The sequence below is a fragment of the Salvelinus sp. IW2-2015 genome, linkage group LG31, assembly GCF_002910315.2.
Source record: "Salvelinus sp. IW2-2015 linkage group LG31, ASM291031v2, whole genome shotgun sequence".
Taxonomy (NCBI): domain Eukaryota; kingdom Metazoa; phylum Chordata; class Actinopteri; order Salmoniformes; family Salmonidae; genus Salvelinus; species Salvelinus sp. IW2-2015.
The window spans coordinates 25,690,212-25,712,021 of NC_036870.1; the positions used below are offsets into that span (position 1 = coordinate 25,690,212).

A 21,810-nucleotide genomic window follows, 5' to 3' on the forward strand; every position below is an offset into this window, starting at 1 on the left:
CGCTATGGCTAATTTAACCATGTATAGTTAATCCTTATTTATGTGCTATAATTTAAAGGAATAATGCTTAACAAAAGGTCTTAATTTATTTTGCCAAATTATTTCTGTCTAGCAAATGGAGATTGCTACCTTTGTACTTTGAAGATAAAAGAAAAGAGATTGTGCAGTACTATCTTGTTTTTCTGTTTTGTATAAAGATGTTTGTACTTTTTAAACTATAGGATAAATCTGGATTTTGTGATATGTCTGGAGGAGTTATTACATGGCCTTTGTACTATTGCTTTTAATGCCGTAGTTATAACCGATTTTATAGACTAATTAAAATAGAAGTGAAAATAATGGATTGGAGTTGTTTTTGCTGCTGCAAATTACACTGACTGAGAAGTTCAGATCTTTGCAAATCTATGTAGAGCAAAAGCCCTGTTTGTACGTGGCACTAACATGCTCCTGTCGTTTCCATATTCTAATTGAGCCCACACGTTTAGACCGGTGTAGATGAGTAAAATAACTGATTGTGATCAGATCTTCCTGACCACCTCTGGAGCTGGGAAGAGCTTAGTGACAGGTCAGTGGGTGGAGTCCATTTTTTTGCAAAGGGTGTTGGTTGGAGGTGAATGGAGGGTGTTAAACACATGGTTGCCAGTTCAAATCCCAGTGCAGCTTTTGTTATCCAACCTTAGCCAACATACTTTAACGAATCACACTTCAAATCTACTGACATTCTAAATGATTGAACAGCATGGCACTTCTAGTGTCAGGTTTGTTGGTTTGATTCCAGGGGCCACCCATARGTAAAATGTATGCATTCATGACAATAAGGGTTCTATTCAATCCGTATGACGTATGAAGATTGAAATGTAAAGGCAATGTTCCTTGCATTCATCCTGCGTATGTCGGCTCAATTGCAAATGACCTTTACCTCTCTATCACGCAACAGTGATACAAATGCGGTGCCATCCCCCCCTACTGGCCTGATGACCTTTCTATACCCTTGCCTTTCAAAAGGTAGTACAAATTTCAAAAGTCATTGAGTTTTTAAAGACTTTTGTCACTTGGTCAGAGGATGGTGGGAGGAGCTATAGGAGGATGGGCTCATTGTAATGGCGTGTATGGAAAGGTATCAAACACATGGAAACCCCGTTTGACTCCATTACAGCTATTCCATTCAAGCCATTACAAGCCCGTCATTTAGCTCCTCCCACCATTCTATGATACGACAGGAACTCTGGAAAGTAGAAATCCACATCCTTACAACAGACCTGTTCACATTCCGTTTGTAGAACTCATGTACAACGCACTTGTCACTATGGATGTGACGTGTGACAGAATTTTCATGCAGACAATCTCTCTGTTGTATCACGACCATTAAGTCAAATGTGTTGTATAACCCGAGTGTGTACGGGACAATAAGGACTCAGCTGAATAGGGATTATGGACTGAAAGTTTATTATTATAAAATCAAAACATGTTACACATGAAAACAGGGCCATGTAGAGAATACATWTTCAAAGATCTTGAAAGGGCAAGCTAAATATACACTGTATTTACAACAGCGAAACGAATACAACCATAGATGAAGGTACATGTTGTGGTTGAGGTCTTCTCAAACAGAATATTGATCTAATGTTGCCCTCTACAGGTGGCTAACAATCCATACAGTCATCGAGATAGAGAACACATTTTTGGGTGATTTGATTGAATGTCACCAATTCCCATGATGATTTGGCCAAATTCAGCATACGGTGAACAACAAAGAATCGACACAATTAAAGCTGTCCTCCCTTTCATTGGACAAAAACAATTAACATGTGGGACACAGACGTAAGTATTCACAACAAAAAATCCTCTCTAACTTGAATGGGTAAAACGTGTGTTCAATGTGAAGACATGTCAGCGACATCCCACAAATGACTCGTTGTATTTCTCCAACGACAGCCGAGTCTTCATGGACTTCCTGGGTTTCTGTTTGAAGATGGGAGAGAGGAGGAACTTGGTGTCTGTGAACTTGTCTCCACGTCTCAGTTTCCTGGCGGACAGGAAATAAGAGAGATAAGAGATGGTGGTAAAGAGATAGAGATTCTCTTCAAAAATGACTGGCATGAGCAACACTGGGGCATTACAGAAACAATAGGTTATTTAGCTGTTTAAACATTGTGTACTGTAGCTTTTGCCAGCGCAAGTTAGTTGCTGCTGCTTTCACTCATTGTTGATTGAAATTAATGGGAGAGTGTTACGCTCTGTAAGAGTTACGTGTTGTCATTTTCAAAAAACATTTGAGCAGTAAACCAAGAAAGAAACCCACACATTTCAAAAATTCCCTTGGAATACCCCTTTCACTTTAATACTCACGCGTGCAGCGATGGCTCTTTGTAGTCCACTGTCATCGTGGACCGCCTCTTGCGGCCGGGGACAGGGGTGGAACATCGGTCTGAAGGGCGGGAGCTCTTTAAAGAGAACTTCCGATAAGCTGCAGGGGTAAGATTGGTCACATCACTCAGATTGAAGCCCCGCCCAGTTCTGACACTAAGCCAACCTGTTGTGAGAGGACAAAGTGAATTGTCAGTGAAGAAACGTTGGGAAAAAAGTATAAAGTTTAGGTAGATATTGACAGCAGTGGACCAGTGGTTCAGACAGAGGTGGAGGAATGAGAGAAGAGATACTAAGATACAGCCAAATAGTGTTCAGAGAAGAAGAACACTGCTCATGTTTAACATATACAGTACCTGTCAAAAGTTTGGACACACGTACTCATTCCATGTTTTTTTTTTTTTTTACGGTTTTCTACATTGTAGAATAATAGTGAAGACATCAAAACTATGAAATAACACATATGGAATCACCAAATCAAAATATATTTTATAGAAGTAGCCACACTTTGCCTTGATGACAGCGTTGCACAATTTTGCCATTCTCTCAACTAGCTTCATGAGGTAGTCACCTGGAATGCATTTCAATTAACAGGTGTGACTTGTTAAAAGTTAATATGTGGACACAACAGTTGTGTTGTGACAAGGTAGGGGTGGTATACAGAAGATAGCCCTATTTGGTAAAAGACCAAGTCCATATTATGGCAAGAACAGCTCAAATAAGCAAAGAGAAATGACAGTCCATCATTAGTTTATGACATGAAGGTCTTATGTTTCTTCAAGTGCAGTTGCAAAAACCATTAAGCGCTATGGTGAAAATGGCTCTCATGAGGACCGCCACAGCAAAGGAAGACCCAGAGTTACATCTGCTGCAGAAGATAAGTTCATTAAAGTTACCAGCCTCAGTAATTGCAGCCCAAATAAATGCTTCACAGAGTTCAACTAACAGACACATCTCAACATCAACTGTTCAGAGGAGACTGCGTGAATCAGGCCTTCATGGTCGAATTGCTGCAAAGAAACCACTACTAAAGGACACCAATAAGAAGAAGAGACTTGCTTGGGCCAAGAAAAACGAGCAATGGACATTAGACTGGTGGAAATCTGTCCTTTGGTCTGATGAGTTCAAAATGTGAGATTTTTGGTTCCAACCGCCGTGTCTTTGTGAGATGCAGAGTAGGTGAACGGATGATCTCTACCTGTGTAGTTCCCACCGTGAAGCATGGAGGAGGTGTGTGGTGTAGGGGTGCTTTGCTGGTGACACTGTCAGTGATTTATTTAGAATTCAAGGCACACTTAACCAGCATGGCTACCACAGCATTCTGCAGCGATACACCATCCCATCTGGTTTGCGCTTAGTGAGATTATCATTTGTTTTTCAACAGAACAATGACCCAAAACACACCTCCATTCTGTGTAAGAGCTATTTTACCAAGGGGAGTGATGGAATGCTGCATCAGATGACCAGGCATCCACGATCACCCGACCTCAACCCAATTGAGATGGTTTGGAGCGCAGAGTGAAGGAAAAGTAGCCAACAAGTGCTCAGCATATGTGGGAACTGATTTAAGACTGTTGGAAACGCATTCCTCATGAAGCTGGTTGAGAGAATGCCAAGAGTGTACAAAGGTGTTATCAAGGCAAAGGGTGGCTACTTTGAAGAATATAAAATAAATCTTGATTTGATTAACACTTTTTTGGGATACTACATGATTCCATGTTTTTAGTTTTGATATCGTCACTATTATTCTACAATGTGCGGCAGGTAGCCTAGCCTAGGTAAAAATCTGTCGTTCTGCCCCTGAACAAAGCAGTTAACCAACTGTTCCTAGGCTGTCATTGTAAATAAGAATTTGTTATTACCTGACTTGCCTAGTTTAATAAAGATTAAAAATATATATATATTATAAACTAAAAAGAAAATAGATAAAAATAAACAATAAATAAATAAATGTTGAAAACATTAAAAATAAAGAAAAACCCTTGAATGAGTAGACGTGTCCAAACTTTTAACTGGTACTGTAAGTGTAGTGTGAAAGAATGAGAGGACACCGATTTAGCATCCATCATTCATTAACATGCCCTAAGCAGCTAACCGGGCTGTACCTGTCCTCTTGCATGTTTTGGGGATGTGTGAGACGTGGTTCTGGGGGGTGCTGCTGGTCGGTATCCCAGGAGACTCACAGGGGGGGTCCCTGAAACCAGACAGGACATTGCCGATCCTCATCATCTCCTCCTCCACTCCTGGAGTGACGGGAAGCAGAGCCTCCTCTTTATCTTGTCTGTGGTGCTCTGGAACACAACCACCATCATCATTTACAATGTGGTCCCGTGTGGCTCAGTTGGTAGAGCATGGCGCTTGCAACGCCAGGGTTGTGGGTTCAATTCCAACGGGGGGACCAGGATGAATATGTATGAACTTTCCAATTTGTAAGTCGCTCTGGATAAGAGCGTCTGCTAAATGACTTAAATGTAATGTACAACTTTTCACATGTCCCAAATGGCACCCTAATCCCTATATACATGTTGAAGTCGGAAGTTTGCATACACCTTAGCCAAATACATTTAAACTCAGTTTTTCACAATTCCTGACATTTAATACTAGTAAAAATTCCGTCTTAGGTCAATTAGAATCACCACATTATTTTAAGAATGTGAAATGTCGGAATAATAGTAAAGAGAATAATTTATTTCAGCTTTTATTTCTTTTACCAAATTCCCAGTGGATCAGAAGTTTACATAAACTCAATTAGTATTTGGTAGCATTGCCTTTAAATTGTTTAACATGGGTCAAACGTTTCGGGTAGCCTTCACAAGCTTCCCACAATAAGTTGGGTGAATTTTGGCCCATTCCTCCTGACAGAGCTGGTGTAACTGAGTCAGGCTTGTAGGCCTCCTTGCTCGCACACGCTTTTTCAGTTCTGCCCWKAAATATTCTATGGGATTGAGGTCAGGGCTTTGTGATGGCCACTCCAATACATTGACTTTGTTGTCCTTAAGCCATTTTGCCACAACTTTGGAAGTATGCTTGGGTCATTGTCCATTTGGAAGACCCATTTGCGACCAAGCTTTAACTTCCTGACTGATGTCTTGAGATGTTGCTTCAATATATCCACATAATTGTCCTGCCTCATGATGCCATCTATTTTGTGAAGTGCACCAGTCCCTCCTGCAGCAAAGCACCCTCACAACATGATGCTGCCACCCCCCTGCTTCACGGTTGGGATGGTGTTCTTCGGCTTGCAAGCTTCCCCCTTTTTCCTCCAAACATAACAATGGTCATTATGGCCAAACAGTTGTATTTTCATTTCATCAGACCAGAGGACATTTCTCCAAAAAGTACAATCTTTGTCCCCATGTGCAGTTGCAAACCGTAGTCTGGCTTTTTTATGGCGGTTTTGGCTTCTTCCTTGCTGAGCGTCCTTTCAGATTATGTCGATATAGGACTCGTTTTACTGTGGWTATAGATACTTTTGATCTGTTTCCTCCAGCATATTCACAAGGTACTTTACTGTTGTTCTGGGATTGATTTGCACTTTTCGCACCAAAGTACGTTCATCTCGAGGAGATGGAACGTGTCTCCTTCCCGAGCGGAATGATGGCTGTGTGGTCCCATGGTGTTTATACTTGCGTRCTATTGTTTGTACAGATGAACGTGGCACCTTCAGGCGTTTGGAAATTGCTCCCAAGGATGAACCAGACTTGTGGAGGTCTACATTTTTTTTCTGAGGTCTTGGCTGATTTCCCCATGATGTCAAGCAAAGAGGCACTGAGTTTGAAGGTAGGCCTTGAAATACACCCACAGGTACACCTCCGATTGACCCAAATGAATTCAATTAGCCTGTCAGAAGCTTCTAAAGCCATGACATCATTTTCTAGAATTTTCCAAGCTGTTTAAAGGCAGTCAATTTAGTGTATGTAAACTTCTGACCCACTGGAATTGTGATACAGTGAATTATAAGTGAAATAATCTGTCCGTAAACAATTGTTGGAAAAATGACTTGTGTCATGCACAAAGTAGATGTCCTAACCGACTTGCCAAAACTATAGTTTGTTAACAAGATATTTGTGGAGTGGTTGAAAAATGAGTTTTAATGACTCCAACCTAAGTGTATGTAAACTTCCGACTTAAACTGTATATAGTGCACTACATAGGGAATAAGGTGCCATTTGTGACGACGCCTCAGTCATGGCAATAGACTATCTACCATTTCAAGCATGTCCACTTACCTGGGTGGCCCTCAAGACCCTGCTCTGCCATTGGACCAGGACTGTCAACAAAGATACTCCCAGGGGTTTCTGGGAGTTGTAGTTCTGTCTCAGGGACCTCAGCGGGCCCAGCTGTGGGACTGGCCTCTACTCTGGTGACTGGATASACACAGGTGATAAGCAGCAGATACAACACATCACCTATCCTTTTTTATAACAGCACGTATAATCTGTACGTTGTTCATTGCTCACCACGTGACAACTGTCGTTTAGGAGTGGGGACGTTCTCCTTGTCTCTGGCTGCTTTAAAGGGCCGTCCCCTGCGAGCGGGGGTGGGCTTGGCCTGCTCTGGGTGGCCCTGTGTCTTTCGTACGCCATGGCTTTGAGGAACGTAGGGACTATCCTCGGACTCAGACAAGCTGGCCTCCAAGGCAACATCCATGGCAACCACAGACAACGGCTGTATCCAAATCGAGCTCTGGCTCTGTCTCCTTTCTGGTTCCTCCTTGAGTTGTTTGTCAAGGACCACAGGGGTGGGACAGACCTCCATTCTGGTTACTAGACACAGGAGATGAACAACTATTTTAACAGACACAATAGCGTATCCTCTTCTATATTAGAATATGTGGAAACCTATAGAAAAAGCCCTCATATCTACATCTCTGCCTACTATAATTTTATGTTACCTGGACACAAGTTGAAGATTTACAGCAACGATTCAGAGCAACCATCAAGGTACCTGGTTAGTAATTGCAAAGACAGTCATCCTAATTGTCTACGTTAACAGTTAAATGCTCACCATGTAACAACTCTGGTTTGGATGGGGGGCCGTTCTCCTTGTCTGTAGCTGCTTTGGAGGGTCGACCTCTGGCTCTACGAGCGAGGGCGGGCTTGGCCTGGTCCGGGGGGCTCCGTCTCTTCCGTTTCTGAGGAACGTAGGGGCTGTCTTCTGACTCAGAAGACGAAGATGAACTAGACTCAGATGACAACAGAGTCCTCTTCGGGTTCTGTTTCTGTCCCCTCCCCACCTCCTGTATGGGTGTGTCTCGGGGGTTATCCTTGGGTCCGCTACCCTTGAAGGGGGTGAGGTGTACCCCATCCTCGCAGTCGAAATCAAAAGTGTCATTGAATCCCTGAGATGTGTTGAGGGAGGTGTTGAGAGGTGCAGCGGAGGCCACCCCGGTTCTGGACCGTGTGGCCGAGCGGTCCCGGCTCTTGGACCGGGCTCTGGGTTTTGAGGTCTCCCAGGGTTTCTTCAGAGGGGGGCGGTCCGGTTTGAGGCCCCTCTCTTGCTTGCGTGCAGCCAGTTCGGGTTTAGGCCGCGGTGGATGGGCCTGTTTCAGTTTGTTCCGGGGTTGCTGCTGTTGATTTGCTGGTTTAGCCGGTGGCTCTGGGGTGAAGTGGTGTTGGAACTCCTCTGAGCCAATCGGATTGCCTCTCTCCATCTTCTCTTCCTGTATGTGGTTCTGGCCTCTCCTGGCGTTTAGAACCAGGCTCTCCACTACGACCTCAGTCGCTTTCTGTATGAGAGGTTCTGGAGGGGCGCTGTGGTTCTGCTCATAGAACGAGGAACGGCGCCCTTTCCGCACACACTCAAATCGCCTCCCTCTGCCTTCCACCCGGCGACGTCTCACACCCACTGTCTTTGGCAACGCCACTTCCCCGTCACTTTCGCTTTGTCCCGCCCCTTTAGGAAACTGAGGCTCTGAGACAGGAGAATGGATGTCTTTGTCAACGACATGGATGGTTCATTAAAAGTGACAKATCCTAACAGACGTGCACATTGTTGTCGTGATTTTCTGTCTAATTATCCAAAGTAACGTCACAATTCTGGAGTGAAAGCCCTAACAGTTCAAATCTGTTAGAATGGGTTGTCTGGTAAATGTAATTTCATATACCTGAGCTGATGGGTGAGAGTGGGGCTTCGTCCTTCACAGGATCTTCCAGAGCAGCTCGGCTTTGAATTCTCCTGCACAAAAGGAACAAAAAGGGAAAAGTTTGACATTTCAGGGAGGAATCGATGACATTCACAAGGTGACAGGAGATGGGATGAAGCACACTGGACATTAAACATTGGCTCTTTGAATGTGAGAAATATGATGCATTCAGTTGATATGATATTTGAATAGCTCACCTGGAGGTGTCCACTGGCTTTGGTGGTTCAGCAAGGAGCTGTGCAGGTCCAGTCTAAGCCACGCACACGCACACACACACACACACACACAGGAAGGGAACAACTTTCTGTGATGAAAAGCACCCATAGCAGTTACTCAATTTGACCCAATCAGTCATTCAGGCAGCTTCATACCTGTACATTACTGGCCTGCGCCTCCTGATCTTTGAGCCTCTTCTTGAGCATGAGGAGGTGGAGGAAGAGGGCCTGCTGCTCCCTCTTCATCTGTAGGATCATACCGTTGGCCTGCCTCACCTTTTCCTTCTCCGCCTGCAGGGCCAGAGCCAGGGCTTTGTTATTGATCTGCACGTTCTTCAGGATAATTGGCTTCACGTTGCCCGCTGTAGAGAGAAGAGGGAGCTAGCTGAGATATACTCCTCTTCAAAGGTTAACCACCATATGAGTTGTGAAATTACTATAGTAGCTAGCTAGATAACTAGTAGGTATAGCTACGTCCAATTGACCAGATTTTAGGTTAACTACCATGATGCTTAAGTCTACATTACCATCTTCAACATGATACTGGTTGGCATATTATGTGAATCTCTTACCACTGGTTCTGTTGATCCTTTTGGACCGTCCCCTGTTGGCTGCAGAGGCGCTTGCCAGGCGTTTGTTCCTCTTCTCAATCATCTTTTCCTTGATGTCATTCAGGCTTTGCTGGAAAGACTTCTTCTGGCCCCGTTCCCTCACCATGGTTGTACGTAACTGGCAGAAGACAAGAGAGTTTGACATGTCTACGTTAGAACCCGTCCTCAGGGTTGAATGTTTTTGTTGATCTGTTACGCTATCAACTCCGCTAGCAGCGTCTCCATTGCTAATACATGGAATTAACTGCGTAATATCACATATACCGACGTTTTAAATGTTGACTTACCTCCTCAGTTATAAACAGTACAGTGAAATGTAATTAAAATCAGTATATTTCACAAGGAATTTTCATAACGTGGTCAAATAACTAGCCAAAATCCGTTCTCTACTGGTTGACTTTCGAATTCTGCGCTGAGAGTGCTGATTGGTGGGAACTGGGACGCGTCATTTCCTATCATCTGAAATGCAAAACTTTACTTTTCCACTAGGTGACACCAAAGCCATGTTTCTCTCTCGCTCTCCCTCTCTATACTCTTTCAATTTCTGTACAGTATATTTGTGGGTGTGTGTGCCTGAATGCATGCGTTTGTATACAGGAAGAAGGAAAAATAAAAATAACTGATGGAAAATATTTACCAAGGACAGAAAAAGATACAATGGCCCAATTACAGTATAATACTGTTTTGACAGATCATTTCAGAGCACTGCAATGATTATTTAAAAGTCGACATTGGTAATTGCCTGTTGGAATAATAATGATAAGTGAGTTTGAATAGTGAAAGGTAATGAGTTGACAGGGGCTGGATGAAATTGATTGTTATGTTTCTCAGTATAAATCCATCAATAAATAATATGTAATTAAGTTATTTACTTATTTACTTATTTGATATTCATCAAGTTTTTGGTTGAATATTCTGACTTATTCCAGCCCACCAGAATTAGTGGACCAAGAACCACAAGCAGGCCATGTGGACGGACCATAAACTTAAATTTGACCATGTAAATCTTTGACAAATACAAATTCCCCCTACTCACTCTCACTCCTCTCTCTCTCTCTCTCTCTCTCTCTCTCTCTCTCTCTCTCTCTCTCTCTCTCTCTCTCTCTCTCTCTCTCTCTCTCTCTCTCTCAATTTTAAATTTAAGGGCTTTATTGGCATGGGAAAAATATGGTAACATTGCCAAAGCAAGTGAAGTAGATAATAAACAAAAGTGAAATAAACGATACAAATTAACAGCAAACGTTTCACTCGCAGAAGTTCCAAAAGAATAAAGACATTTCAAATGTCATATTATATCTATATACAGTGTTGTAATAATGTGCAAATAGTGAAAGTACAAGAGGGAAAATAAACAATGGTGTTTGTTCTTCACTGGTTGCCCTTTTCTTGTGGCAACAGGTCACACATCTGTGGTATTTCACCCAGTAGATATGGGAGTTTATCAAAATTGGGTTTGTTTTGGAATTCTGTGTGGATCTGTGTAATCTGAGGGAAAGATGTGTCTCTAATATGGTCATACATTTGCCAGGAGGTTAGGAAGTTTCCACCTCATTTTGTGGGCAGTGTGTACATAGCCTGTCTTCTCTTGAGAGCCAGGTCTGCCTACGGCGGCCTTTCTCAATAGCAAGGCTATGCTCACTGACTCTGTACATAGTCAAATCTTTCCTTAAGTTTGGGTCAGTCACAGTGGTCAGGTATTATGCCACTGTGTACTCTCTGTTTAGGGKCAAATAGCATTCAAGTTTGCTCAGTTTTTTTGTTAGTCAAGTAATTATCTTTTTGTTTTCTCATGATTTGGTTGGGTCTAATCTCTCTCTCTCTTTGTCCCCATGTTCCTCCCATCTCTCTCCCCTTTCCCTCTCTCATCGCTCTGTTTCCCTCTCTCCATCCCTCTCTCCCTCTCCCTCTCCCCCTCCCACTCTCCAGCTCTCTCTGCTCCCCTGTTCCGTTGTTCCGTTCTCTCTGCTCCCAGTGCCGTAAATAGTAATTCCTTACTGCTCGTGTTCTGCTCAATAAACCTTCCAGAAATAATACTTTCAATGAAATACCAAGTCGTGATCTCATTTACTTTCCTCTGAATGAGTCAAATGGAGCAATTGTATCTTGACACACAGAGAAACACTTTTTTTTCTGCATGGTAGCAGGAAACCTAAACAGACCCACCTATGGTGAGTCAGGAGGAGCTTGGCATCAATCAGGTCCAAMTAAATGTCAAAGACATTGAAAGGACTGACAAGAGAGTGGTTCAATGCTAGGGTGGCTTGGGAATAAAGGTGTTGTAAGGGAGATACACTTCCCTGCCAGTTTCACAATGACCTCAGTCAGCGCTCACAAAGCTGTGTAGCATCCAGAGATGCACGTTCTAGGCCACAAGTCGAATGTCTGCCTCACAGATTTTCAATGATAATGCTGCTCACTTAGGGTATATTGTGGTGCAAGGGAGAGAAGGCAATGCTCTGTGTACATCGAATGTGCATGGATATGAATGTTCACCACATTGGGCAACAGGGACTCCACGTACTGTAACTACTTTCACAACATTGTGTCTCTTCACAGATCATACATTATCTTCATGACATTGCTTAACCACCTTAACCACAACAAACTCACAACACAACCAACGGTACCCATTCCATTAGACATCATCTCATTGCAGAGGAGACATTGCTGTAATTTTCCGGAAAGGCCATGAAAATGATATGGTTGCCACATTCACTGTCACAGCGGGAGACTACATTCACTGTCACAGCGGGAGACTACATTCACTGTCACAGCGGGAGACCACATTCACTGTCACAGCGAGAGACCACATTCACTGTCACAGCGGAGACCACATTCACTGTCCACATGCGGGAGACCTACATTCACTGTGCAGCACGCGGGAGACCACATTCACTGTCACGCGAGGACGTCCACATTCACTGTCACAGCGGGAGACCACCATTCACTGTCACGCGGAGACCACATCACTGTCACACGGAGACCACTTACTTCAAGGGAGACCACATTCACTGTCACAGCGGGGACCACTTCCTGTCCACAGCGGGACCACATTCACTGTCACATCGCGGGAGACCACATTCACTGTCACAGCGGCGAGACCACATTCACTGTCACAGCGGGGAGAGCACATCATCACTGTCACAGCGGAGAGACACATTCTGTCACAGCGGGAGCCACATTCACGTCACAGCGGGAACACATTCCTGTCACAGCGGAACTCACATTCTCTGTCACAGCGGGAGACTCACATTCTCTGTCACAGCGGGAGCCACATTCACTGTCACAGCGGGAGGCCACGTTCACTGTCACAGCGGAGACCACATTCACTGTACAGCGGGAGACCACATCCTCTGTCACAGCGGGAGACCACATTCTCTGTCACAGCGGGAGACCACCATTCACTGTCACAGCGGGAACCACATTCACTGTCACAGCGGAGACCACTTCATTGTGCATCTCTTCACAGCGGGGACCACAGTTCACTGTCACAGCGGAACCACATTCACTGGTCACAGGCGGGAGACCCACTTCACTGCTCACAGCGCGGAGCCAATTCACTGTCACAGCGGGAGCAGCCACATTCACTGTCACACGGGAGACCACATTCACTGTCACAGCGGAGTCCCATTCATCTCTGTCACAGCGGGAGACCACATCTCTGTCACAGCGGGAGACCACATTCACTGTCACAGCGGAGTGCCACACTTCACTGTCACAGCGGGAGCAACATTCACTGTCACAGCGGGAGACCACATTCACTGTCACAGCGGGAGACCACATTCACTTCACTGGTAGGCCACATTCACTGTCACAGGGGAGACCACATTCACGGTCACAGCGGCTGGAGGGCCACATTCACTGTCACAAGCGGGAGAGCCACAGTCACTGTCACAGCGGGAGTCCACAATCACTGTCACAGCGGGAGGCCACGTTCAAGTCACAGCGGAGACCACATTCACTGTCACAGCGCGAGACCACATTCACTGTCACAGCGGGAGGCCACATTCAACTGTCACAGCGGGAGACCACATTCACTGTCACAGCGGGAAGTCCACATTCACGTCACAGGCGGAGCACATTCACTGTCACAGCGGGAGGCAACATTCACTGTCACAGCGGGAGAACATTCACTGTCACGGGAGACCACATTCACTGTCACAGCGGGGAACCACATTCACTGTCACAGCGGGAGGCCACATTCACTGTCACCGGGATCCAATTCACTGGCCACAGCGGGAGGCAACATTCACTTGTCACAGCGGAGACCACATTCACTGTCACCAGCGGGAGACCACATTCACTGTCACAGCGGGAGGCCACGTCACTGTCACACGGGGAGACCATTCACGTCACAGCGGAGCACGTTCACTGTCACAGCGGGAGTCCACATCACTGTCACAGCGGGAGGCCACATTCACTGCACAGCGGAGGACCACATTCACGGCACAGCGGGAGGCCAACGTTCACTGTCACAGCGGGAGCCACGTTCACTGTCACAGCGGGAGACACAGCCTACATTCACTGTCACAGCGGAGGCCACGTTCACGTCACAGCGGGAGACCACGTCACTGTCACCAGCGGAGGCCACGTTCACTTCACAGCGGAGACCACATTCTCTGTCACAGCGGGAGACCACTTCACTGTCACAGCGGAGCCACGTTCACTGTCACAGCGGGAGACCACATTCTCTGTCACAGCGGGAGACCACATTCACTGTCACATGGGTCCGGGTCTGGGTAGGCAGCTGTGTTAACTGCTATCAGTCTTCTCCGCAATGCCATTCCTGATTATTATAATGACAGTTGACTGGAGATGTTGATTATCATAAAAACAGAGGAGAGGAGTAAACAAGCTGATTGATTTGCCCTGCCTGAATGACTGACTGACTGATGACTGGTTGACTGACTGACTGGTTGACTGACTGACTGACTGACTGGTTGACTGACTGACGTGAGCGAGTTCTGACATGGTGTTTCACACATCAGAGAGTGGAAACAATCAATCAGTCGATCCATCCATCCATCCCTCCCTCCKTCCATCACTGTTTAGTAGAAGACAACACCAATGAAGACAAGTCATAACACCAGACAGGTCCATCTCAGAAAAGTCTAGCCAGTGATCAGGCCAGTTTGGAGCTCTCCCTCCCACCAGATGAAATTCATTAGCTGTAATCACTGCTCTCCCTCCCAAGTGCAAAAAACGTAACACAACATTTAATGTGGAAAATATGGAGAGCCAAGCACAACATTTCTGATAGTTAAATCATAACACAGGGAGAGCATTCAGCCCCAAAGCAAACACTTAAAGAGAAACAACCCAGAAAATCTGGGATTAGGGTTTGTTTAATGGAGGCCATTTGAGACAGACGCCTTTCTGTTGCTCCTTTATACAGAAGAACAATGTTCAATCTGACATCACTGCATCACAAAAGCATTGCTTTACCGATATCATAATAGAGCAACACTAACAATCTAACATTATAAAAAGAGGCTCTGTAACCTAATCTCAGAGCTACAGTATCAACATTTTGAAATAATTGTCATATCATACATGGCTAGACCCTTTTTCTAGCAGCATTGTGACAAAACACCATCATCATTGTTACATTATATATGCATGCCATGGCTACACCAACCTTACAACACCATTGTGACATCATATTAGTGCTACACCAACCTTACAACACCATTGTGACATCATATCAGTGCTACACCAACTTTACAGCACCATTGTGACATCATATCAGTGCTACATCAACAAATCACACTGCACACTGCCCTAACCCATCTGGACAAGAGGAATACCCATGTGAGAATGCTGTTCATCGATTACAGCTCAGCATTTAACACCATAAGTACCTTCTCCAACTTCGTCATCAAGCTCGAGACCCCCTGGGATCCTCGCCTCGAGTCTTCCTCACCCGCCCTGTGCAACTGGGTCTGGACTTCCTGGGCGGTCCGCCCCAGGTGGGAGTGGGGTAGGTAACAACATCTCCATCCCCGCTGATTCCAACACTGGGGCCCCACAGAGGTCGTTCTGAGCCCTCTCCTGTACCCCTGTTCTACACCCACTGACTGCGTGGCCATGCACGCCTCCAACTCAATCATCAAAGTTTGCGGATGACACTACAAGTGGTAGGCATTTGAATTAATACCAACACAACGACGAGAGACGCTCTACAGGGAGGAGGTGATGCGGCCCTTCTGGAGTGTGGTGTCAGGAAAATAACCTCAACACTCAACGTCAACAAAACAAAAGGAGATGATTGTGGACTTCAGGAAAATCAGCAAGAGGGAGCACCCCCCCTATCCATACAATAGTGACGGGTCAGTAGTGGAGAAGGTGGAAAGTTTTAAGTTAAGTTCCTCGGTGTACACATCACGGACAAAATGCAATTGGTCCACCCACACAGACAGCGTCGTGAAGAAGCGCAGCAGCGCCTCTTCAACCTCAGGAGGCTGAAGACAATTCCGGCTTGTCACCAAATATGCACTCACTTAACCTTCTCACAGATGCACAATCGAGAGCATCCTGGTCGGGCTGTATCACCTGCCTGGTACGGCAACTGCTTCCGCCCACAACCGTAAGGCTCTCCAGAGGGTAGTGAGGTCTGCAGAACGCACCACCGGGGGCAAACTACCTGCCCTCCAGGACAACCTACACCACCCCGATGTCACAGGAAGGCCATAAAGATCAATCAAAGGACAACAACCACCCAAGCCACTGCCTGTTCACCCGCTATCATCCAAACAGAAGGCGAGGTCAGTACAGGTGCATCAAAGCAGGGACCGAGAGACTGAAAAACAGCTCTATCTCAAGGCCATCAGACTGTTAAACAGCCACCACTAACATTAGCGGCCGCTGCCAACATACTGACTCAACTCCAGCCACTTTAAAAATGGGAATTGAGGGAAATTATGTAAAAATGTACCACTAGCCACTTGAACAATGCCACTTAATATAATGTTTACATACCTACATTACCCATCTCATATGTATATACTTGTACTCTATATCATCTACTGCATCTTGCCATCTTTATGTAATACACATGTACCACTAGCCACTTTAAACTATGCCACTTTATGTTTACATACCTTACAGTACTCATCTCATATGTAAATACCGTACTCTATACCATCTACACTGCATCTTGCCTATGCGCGTTCTGTACCACCACTCATTCATATATCTTTATGTACATATTCTTTATCCCTTACACTTGTGTGATGTAGTAGGTAGTAGTTGTTGGAATTGTTAGGTTAGGATTACTTGTTGGTTTATTACTGGCACTTGTCGGAACTAGAAGCACAAGCATTTCGCTACACTCGCATTAACATCTGCTAACCATGTGTATGGTGACTAATAAAATTTGATTTGATTTGATTTGATTATAACATCATTGGTGACATCATATCAGTGCTACACCAACCTTAACAACACCATTGTGACATCAATAATGCAGTGCACATCTACTATTCAACTTTAACAGACCATTGTGCGACATCATAGTCGTGCTAACATCAACTTTACACCACCATTGTGAACATCATATCAGTGCTAACGATCAACTTTAACAGCACCATTGTGACATCATATCAGTGCTACATCAACCTTTATACATCATTGTAAACATCATATCATGCTACAACCTAACCTTATATACATCATTCATAACAAGTCAAAATCAAATTTAATTTGTACACATGCGCTGAATACAACAGGACCTTACAGTGAAATGCTTACTTACAGAGCCCTTATCCAACAATGCAGTTTTAAGAAAATACAAAAAATCAAGTAAAGATAAGAATAACAAATAATTAAGAGCAGCAGTAAATTACAATAGCAGGGCTATATATAAGCGGTACCGTGGTACAGCGAGTCAATGTACATGTAAGGTAGAGTTATTAAGTGACTAATAACAGAGAGTAGCAGCAGTGTAGAAGAGGAGGGGGGGGGGGGGGTGCAATGCAAATAGTCTGGGTAACCTTTTGATTAGCTGTTCAGGAGTCTTATGGCTTGGGGGAGAAACCTGTTTAGAAGCTCTTGGACCTAGACTTGGCGCTCCGGCATGGCTTGCCATGCGGTAGCAGAGAGAACAGTCTTGTGACTAGGGTGCTGGAGTCTTATAGGGCCTTCCTCTGACACCGCCTGGTAATAGAGGTCCTGGATGGCTGGAAGCTTGGCCCCGGTGATGTACTGGGCCGTACGCACTACCCCTCTGCCATACCAGGCAGTGATGCAACCGGTCATGCAACCAGATGCTCTCGATGGTGCAGCTGTAGAACCTTTTGAGGATCTCAAGACCCCATGCCAAATCTTTTCAGTCTCCTGAGGGGAATAGGTTTTGTTATGCCCTCTTCACGACTGTCTTGGTTGCTTGGACCATGTTAGTTTGTTGGTGATGTGGACACCAAGGAACTTGAAGCTCTCAACCTGTTCCACTACAGCCCCGTCGATGAGAATGTGGGCGTGCTCTAGAGGTCGGCATGGCCGATTAATTAGGGCCGATTTCAAGTTTTCATAACAATCGGTAATCAGCCTTTTTGGACGCCGAGTATGACCGATTACATTGTAATCCACGAGGAGACTGTGTGGCAGGCTGACTACCTGTTACGTGAGTGCAGCATCAAAAAGACCTTGTGGCTGCAAGGAACCAAGGTAAGTTGCTAGCTAGCATTAAACTTATCGTATAAAAAAACTATCAATCTTTACATAATCACTAGTTAACTACACATGGTTGATGATATTACTAGGTTAACTAGCTTGTTCTGCATTGCATATAATCAATGCGGTGGCTGTTAATGTATCATCGAATCACAGCCTACTTCAACTTCGCCAAATGGGTGATCATTTAACAAAAGCGCATTCGCGAAAAAAGCACAATCGTTGCACAAATGTACCTAACCATAAACAATCATGCATTTATAAAAATCGATACACAAGTATATATTTTTAAACCTGCATATGTAGATAAAAGAAATTCATGTTAGCAGGCAATATTTACTAGGGAAATTTTGTCACTTCTCTTGCGTTCAGTACAAGCAGAGTCAGGGTATATGCAGCAGTTTGGGCCTCCTGGCTCYTTGCGAACTGTGTGAAGACCATTTCTTCCTATCAAAGACCGCAATTAATTTGCCAGAATTTTACATAATTATGACATAACATTGAAGGTTGTGCAATGRAACAGCAATATTTAGACTTAGGGTTGCCACCCGTTCGATAAAACGGTTCTGTATTTCACTGAAAGAATAAACGTTTTGTTTTCGAAATGATAGTTTCTGGATTTGACCATATTAATGACCAAAGGCTCGCATTTCTGTGTGTTTATTATATTATAATTAAGTATATGATTTGATATTTGATAGAGCAGTCTGACTGAGCGGTGGTAGGCAGCAGCAGGCTCGTCAGCAGGCTCGTNGATATTTGATAGAGCAGTCTGACTGAGCGGTGGTAGGCAGCAGCAGGCTCGTCAGCAGGCTCGTAAGCAATCATTCAAACAGCACTTTACTGCAGTCATGAGTGAACAGGTGCGGTATGCAAATTAGGGTGGGTCTAGGGTTTCTGGGATAATGGTGTTGATGTGAGCCATGACCAGCCTTTCAAAGCATTTCATGGCTACAGACTTGAGTGCTACTGGTCGGTAGTCATTTAGGTAGGTTACCTTAGTGTTCTTGGGCACAGGGACTATGGTAGTCTGCTTGAAACATGTTGGTATTACAGACTCAGACAGGGAGAGGTTGAAAATGTCAGTGAAAACATTGTGACATCATCTCAGCGCTACAACAACCTTGTAACATCCTCATAAAGTCCTTGCAGTGCTTGTGAAGGGAGGCCTTCATGGGGTGCCTGCCATCTCTATCTAGAAGGGGGGGCTGAGTATGAGAGAGTGGATGTATGATTGTTTATGTTTATCCTTTATTCTACTGATCAGTATCATAATCCATATTTAATATTTCTTAAAACCCCCTCCTCCTCTCCCCTGTAACTATTCACCAGGTCGCTGCTGTAAATTAAAATGTGTAATCAGTCAACTTACCTGGTCAAATAAGGGTTAAATAAATACAAAATAAAAAGTAGTTGAATGAATGAGAGTTAGGTGATGTCATTATTTTGTGTTGTTATTTAGTTCACTCTTTGTTCCCTCTCTCTATCTCCTCCCTCTCTCTCCTTCCTCTATCTCCTCCCTTTCTATATCTCCTCTCTCTATTCTCCCTCTCTCTCCTTCCTCTCTCTCCTCCCTCTCTCTTAACTGTCTCCTCCCTCTCTCCTCCCTCTCTTTCCTCCCGCTCTCTCCTCTCTCTTGCATCCCTCTCTCTCCTCCCTCTATCCCTGATCACAGGTGATGAGCTGCACCTGTGACCAGTGGGAATTGTACACTGAGTGTACAAAACATCAGGAACACCTTCCTAATATTGAATTGMACCCCCCTTCCCTCAGAACAGCCTCAATTTGTCAGGGCATGGACTCAACAAGGTGTTGAAAGCGTTCCACAGGGATGCTGGCCCATATTGACTCCAATGGTTCCCACAGTTGTGTCAAGTTGGCTGGACGTCCTTTTGGTGTTGGACCATTCTTGATACACACGGAAAAAACTGTTGAGAGTGAAAAACACAGCAGCGGTGCAGTTTTTGACACACTCAAACCGTTGTGCCTGGCACCTACTACCATACCCCGTTCAAAGGCACTTAAATCTTTTGTCTTGCCCATTCACCCTCTGAATGGCACACATACACAATTCATTTCTCAATTGTCTGAAGGCTTAACAAAACGTATTTAGCCCGTCTCCTCCCCTTCATCTACACTGATTGAATTGGATTTAACAAGTAACATCAATAAGGGATCATAGCTTTCACCTGGATTCACCTGGTCAGTCTATGTCATGGAAAAAGTTCCTAATGTTTTGTCCACTCATTGTATATAGTGGAGTGCTATGGTGTGAGGGTTCAGGTCTCCTGGGTTCCAGGGAGAACATGTATGAAGGTGTCTCCGCGAGGAGACCTTCTTATTGCCACCCCACACCATGTGTGTGTTATTTATGAGAAATATCTCTCAACTTTCATTGATACGGTCTAGGCTTTGGCCTGTGACTGTGCTACGGTAACTGCCTGACCCAGTATGGAATCCGTGAGGAATTGAGTTTGCTGCGGTATTTACAGTAGAAGTCGGAAGTTTACATACACCTTAGCCAAATACATTTAAACTCAGTTTTTRACAATTCCTGACATTTAATCCTAGTAAAATTCCCTTTCTTGGGTCAGTTAGGATCACCACATTATTTTAAGAATGTGAAATGTCAGAATAATAGTAGAGAGAATGATTTATTTCAGATTTGATTTCTTTCATCACATTCCCAGTGGGTAAGAAGCTTACATACACTCAATTAGTATTTTGTAGCATCGCCTTTAAATTGTTTCACTTGGGTCTGTCACGCCCTGACTTTAGTTATATTTGTTTTCTTTGTTTTTTGGTTAGGTCAGGGTGTAACAAGGGTGGTTTGTTTAGTTTTTGTATTGTCTAGGGTTTTTGTTTGTCTATGGGGATGTTGTATGGTCTAGGGGTTTGTAGGTTTATGGTGGCCTGAGTTGGTTCCCAATCAGAGACAGCTGTTTCTCGTTGTCTCTGATTAGGGAGCCTATTTAGGTTGTCATATTCCATGTTGGTTTTGTGGGTAGTTGTTTTCTGTTTTGTGTGTCTGCACCAGACAGAACTGTTTCGTTTGTTCCATTTTGTTAATTTTTGTTCTAGTGTTCAGCTTTATTAAAAATCATGAACACGCACCACGCTGCACCTTGGTCTACTCCTTCTTCTTCAGATGAACATCGTTACAGAACTACCCACCACCAAAGGACCAAGCAGCGTGGTAAGGAGGAGCAGCGTGGCCAGGAGTACGAGACAACCTAGGAGAAGGTAGAGAGATGGGCGGTCGACCCAGGGAGAGTGCCAGAAGCTGCCTGGGAGTCTATGGATTAGTGCGGAGAGGGATACCGGAGGATGGAGTCGGCGAGACGAACACGGCTGGCAAGGAAGCCCGAGAGGCAGCCCCCAAATTGTTTTGGGGGGGGGCACACGGGGTGTGTGGCAGAGTCAGGTTGGAGACCTGAGCCAACTCCCCGTGCTTACCGTGGCGGGCGTCGTACTGGTCAGGCACCGTGTTATGCGGTGGAGCGCACGGTGTCTCCAGTACGCGTTCTTAGCCCAGTGCGCTATATCCCAGCTCCTCGCATCGGCCGGGCTAGAGTGGGCATCGAACCAGGACGGAGTGTGCCAGCCCTGCTCTCCAGATCTCCAGTGCGTCTACTCGTCACGGGTTATCCTGCGCCAGCCCTACGCACGGTGTCCCCGGCCAGCACAGCCCAGTGCGGCCTGTTCCAACTCCCCGCACTTGCCGGGCTACAGGGGGTATCCAGCCAGGATGAGTTGTGCTAGCTCTGCGCTCGAGACCGCCAGTGCGCCTCCACGGCCCAGT

At 45.0% G+C, this 21,810-nt stretch overlaps 1 protein-coding gene across 1 annotated transcript; it reads right to left on the reverse strand.

Moving 5' to 3' along the window:
- Positions 1–1,423: 1,423 nt before the first annotated feature.
- On the reverse strand, positions 1,424–9,717 carry sgo1 (shugoshin 1). Its single transcript, XM_023976563.2, has 11 exons — positions 9,626–9,717; positions 9,300–9,456; positions 8,884–9,089; positions 8,710–8,762; positions 8,474–8,544; positions 7,375–8,280; positions 6,828–7,133; positions 6,597–6,734; positions 4,473–4,658; positions 2,350–2,533; positions 1,424–2,026 (listed from the first exon to the last, which is right to left on the reverse strand). Exons 2-11 carry the CDS (start codon positions 9,442–9,444, stop codon positions 1,891–1,893), a joined length of 2,331 nt encoding a protein of 776 aa, XP_023832331.1. The 5' UTR covers positions 9,445–9,456; positions 9,626–9,717; the 3' UTR covers positions 1,424–1,890.
- Positions 9,718–21,810: the final 12,093 nt, after the last annotated feature.

Excerpts from the sequence above, each read along its gene's own strand:
- sgo1 (XM_023976563.2), bottom strand. The coding sequence starts at position 9,444 with ATGGTGAGGGAACGGGGCCAGAAGAAGTCTTTCCAGCAAAGCCTGAAT. Across the intron at positions 8,763-8,883 it reads CGCAGGCCAGTAATGTACAG|ACTGGACCTGCACAGCTCCT; the intron begins GTATGAAGCTGC and ends TGCGTGGCTTAG. Across the intron at positions 2,027-2,349 it reads AAAGAGCCATCGCTGCACGC|GAAACTGAGACGTGGAGACA; the intron begins GTGAGTATTAAA and ends CCTGTCCGCCAG.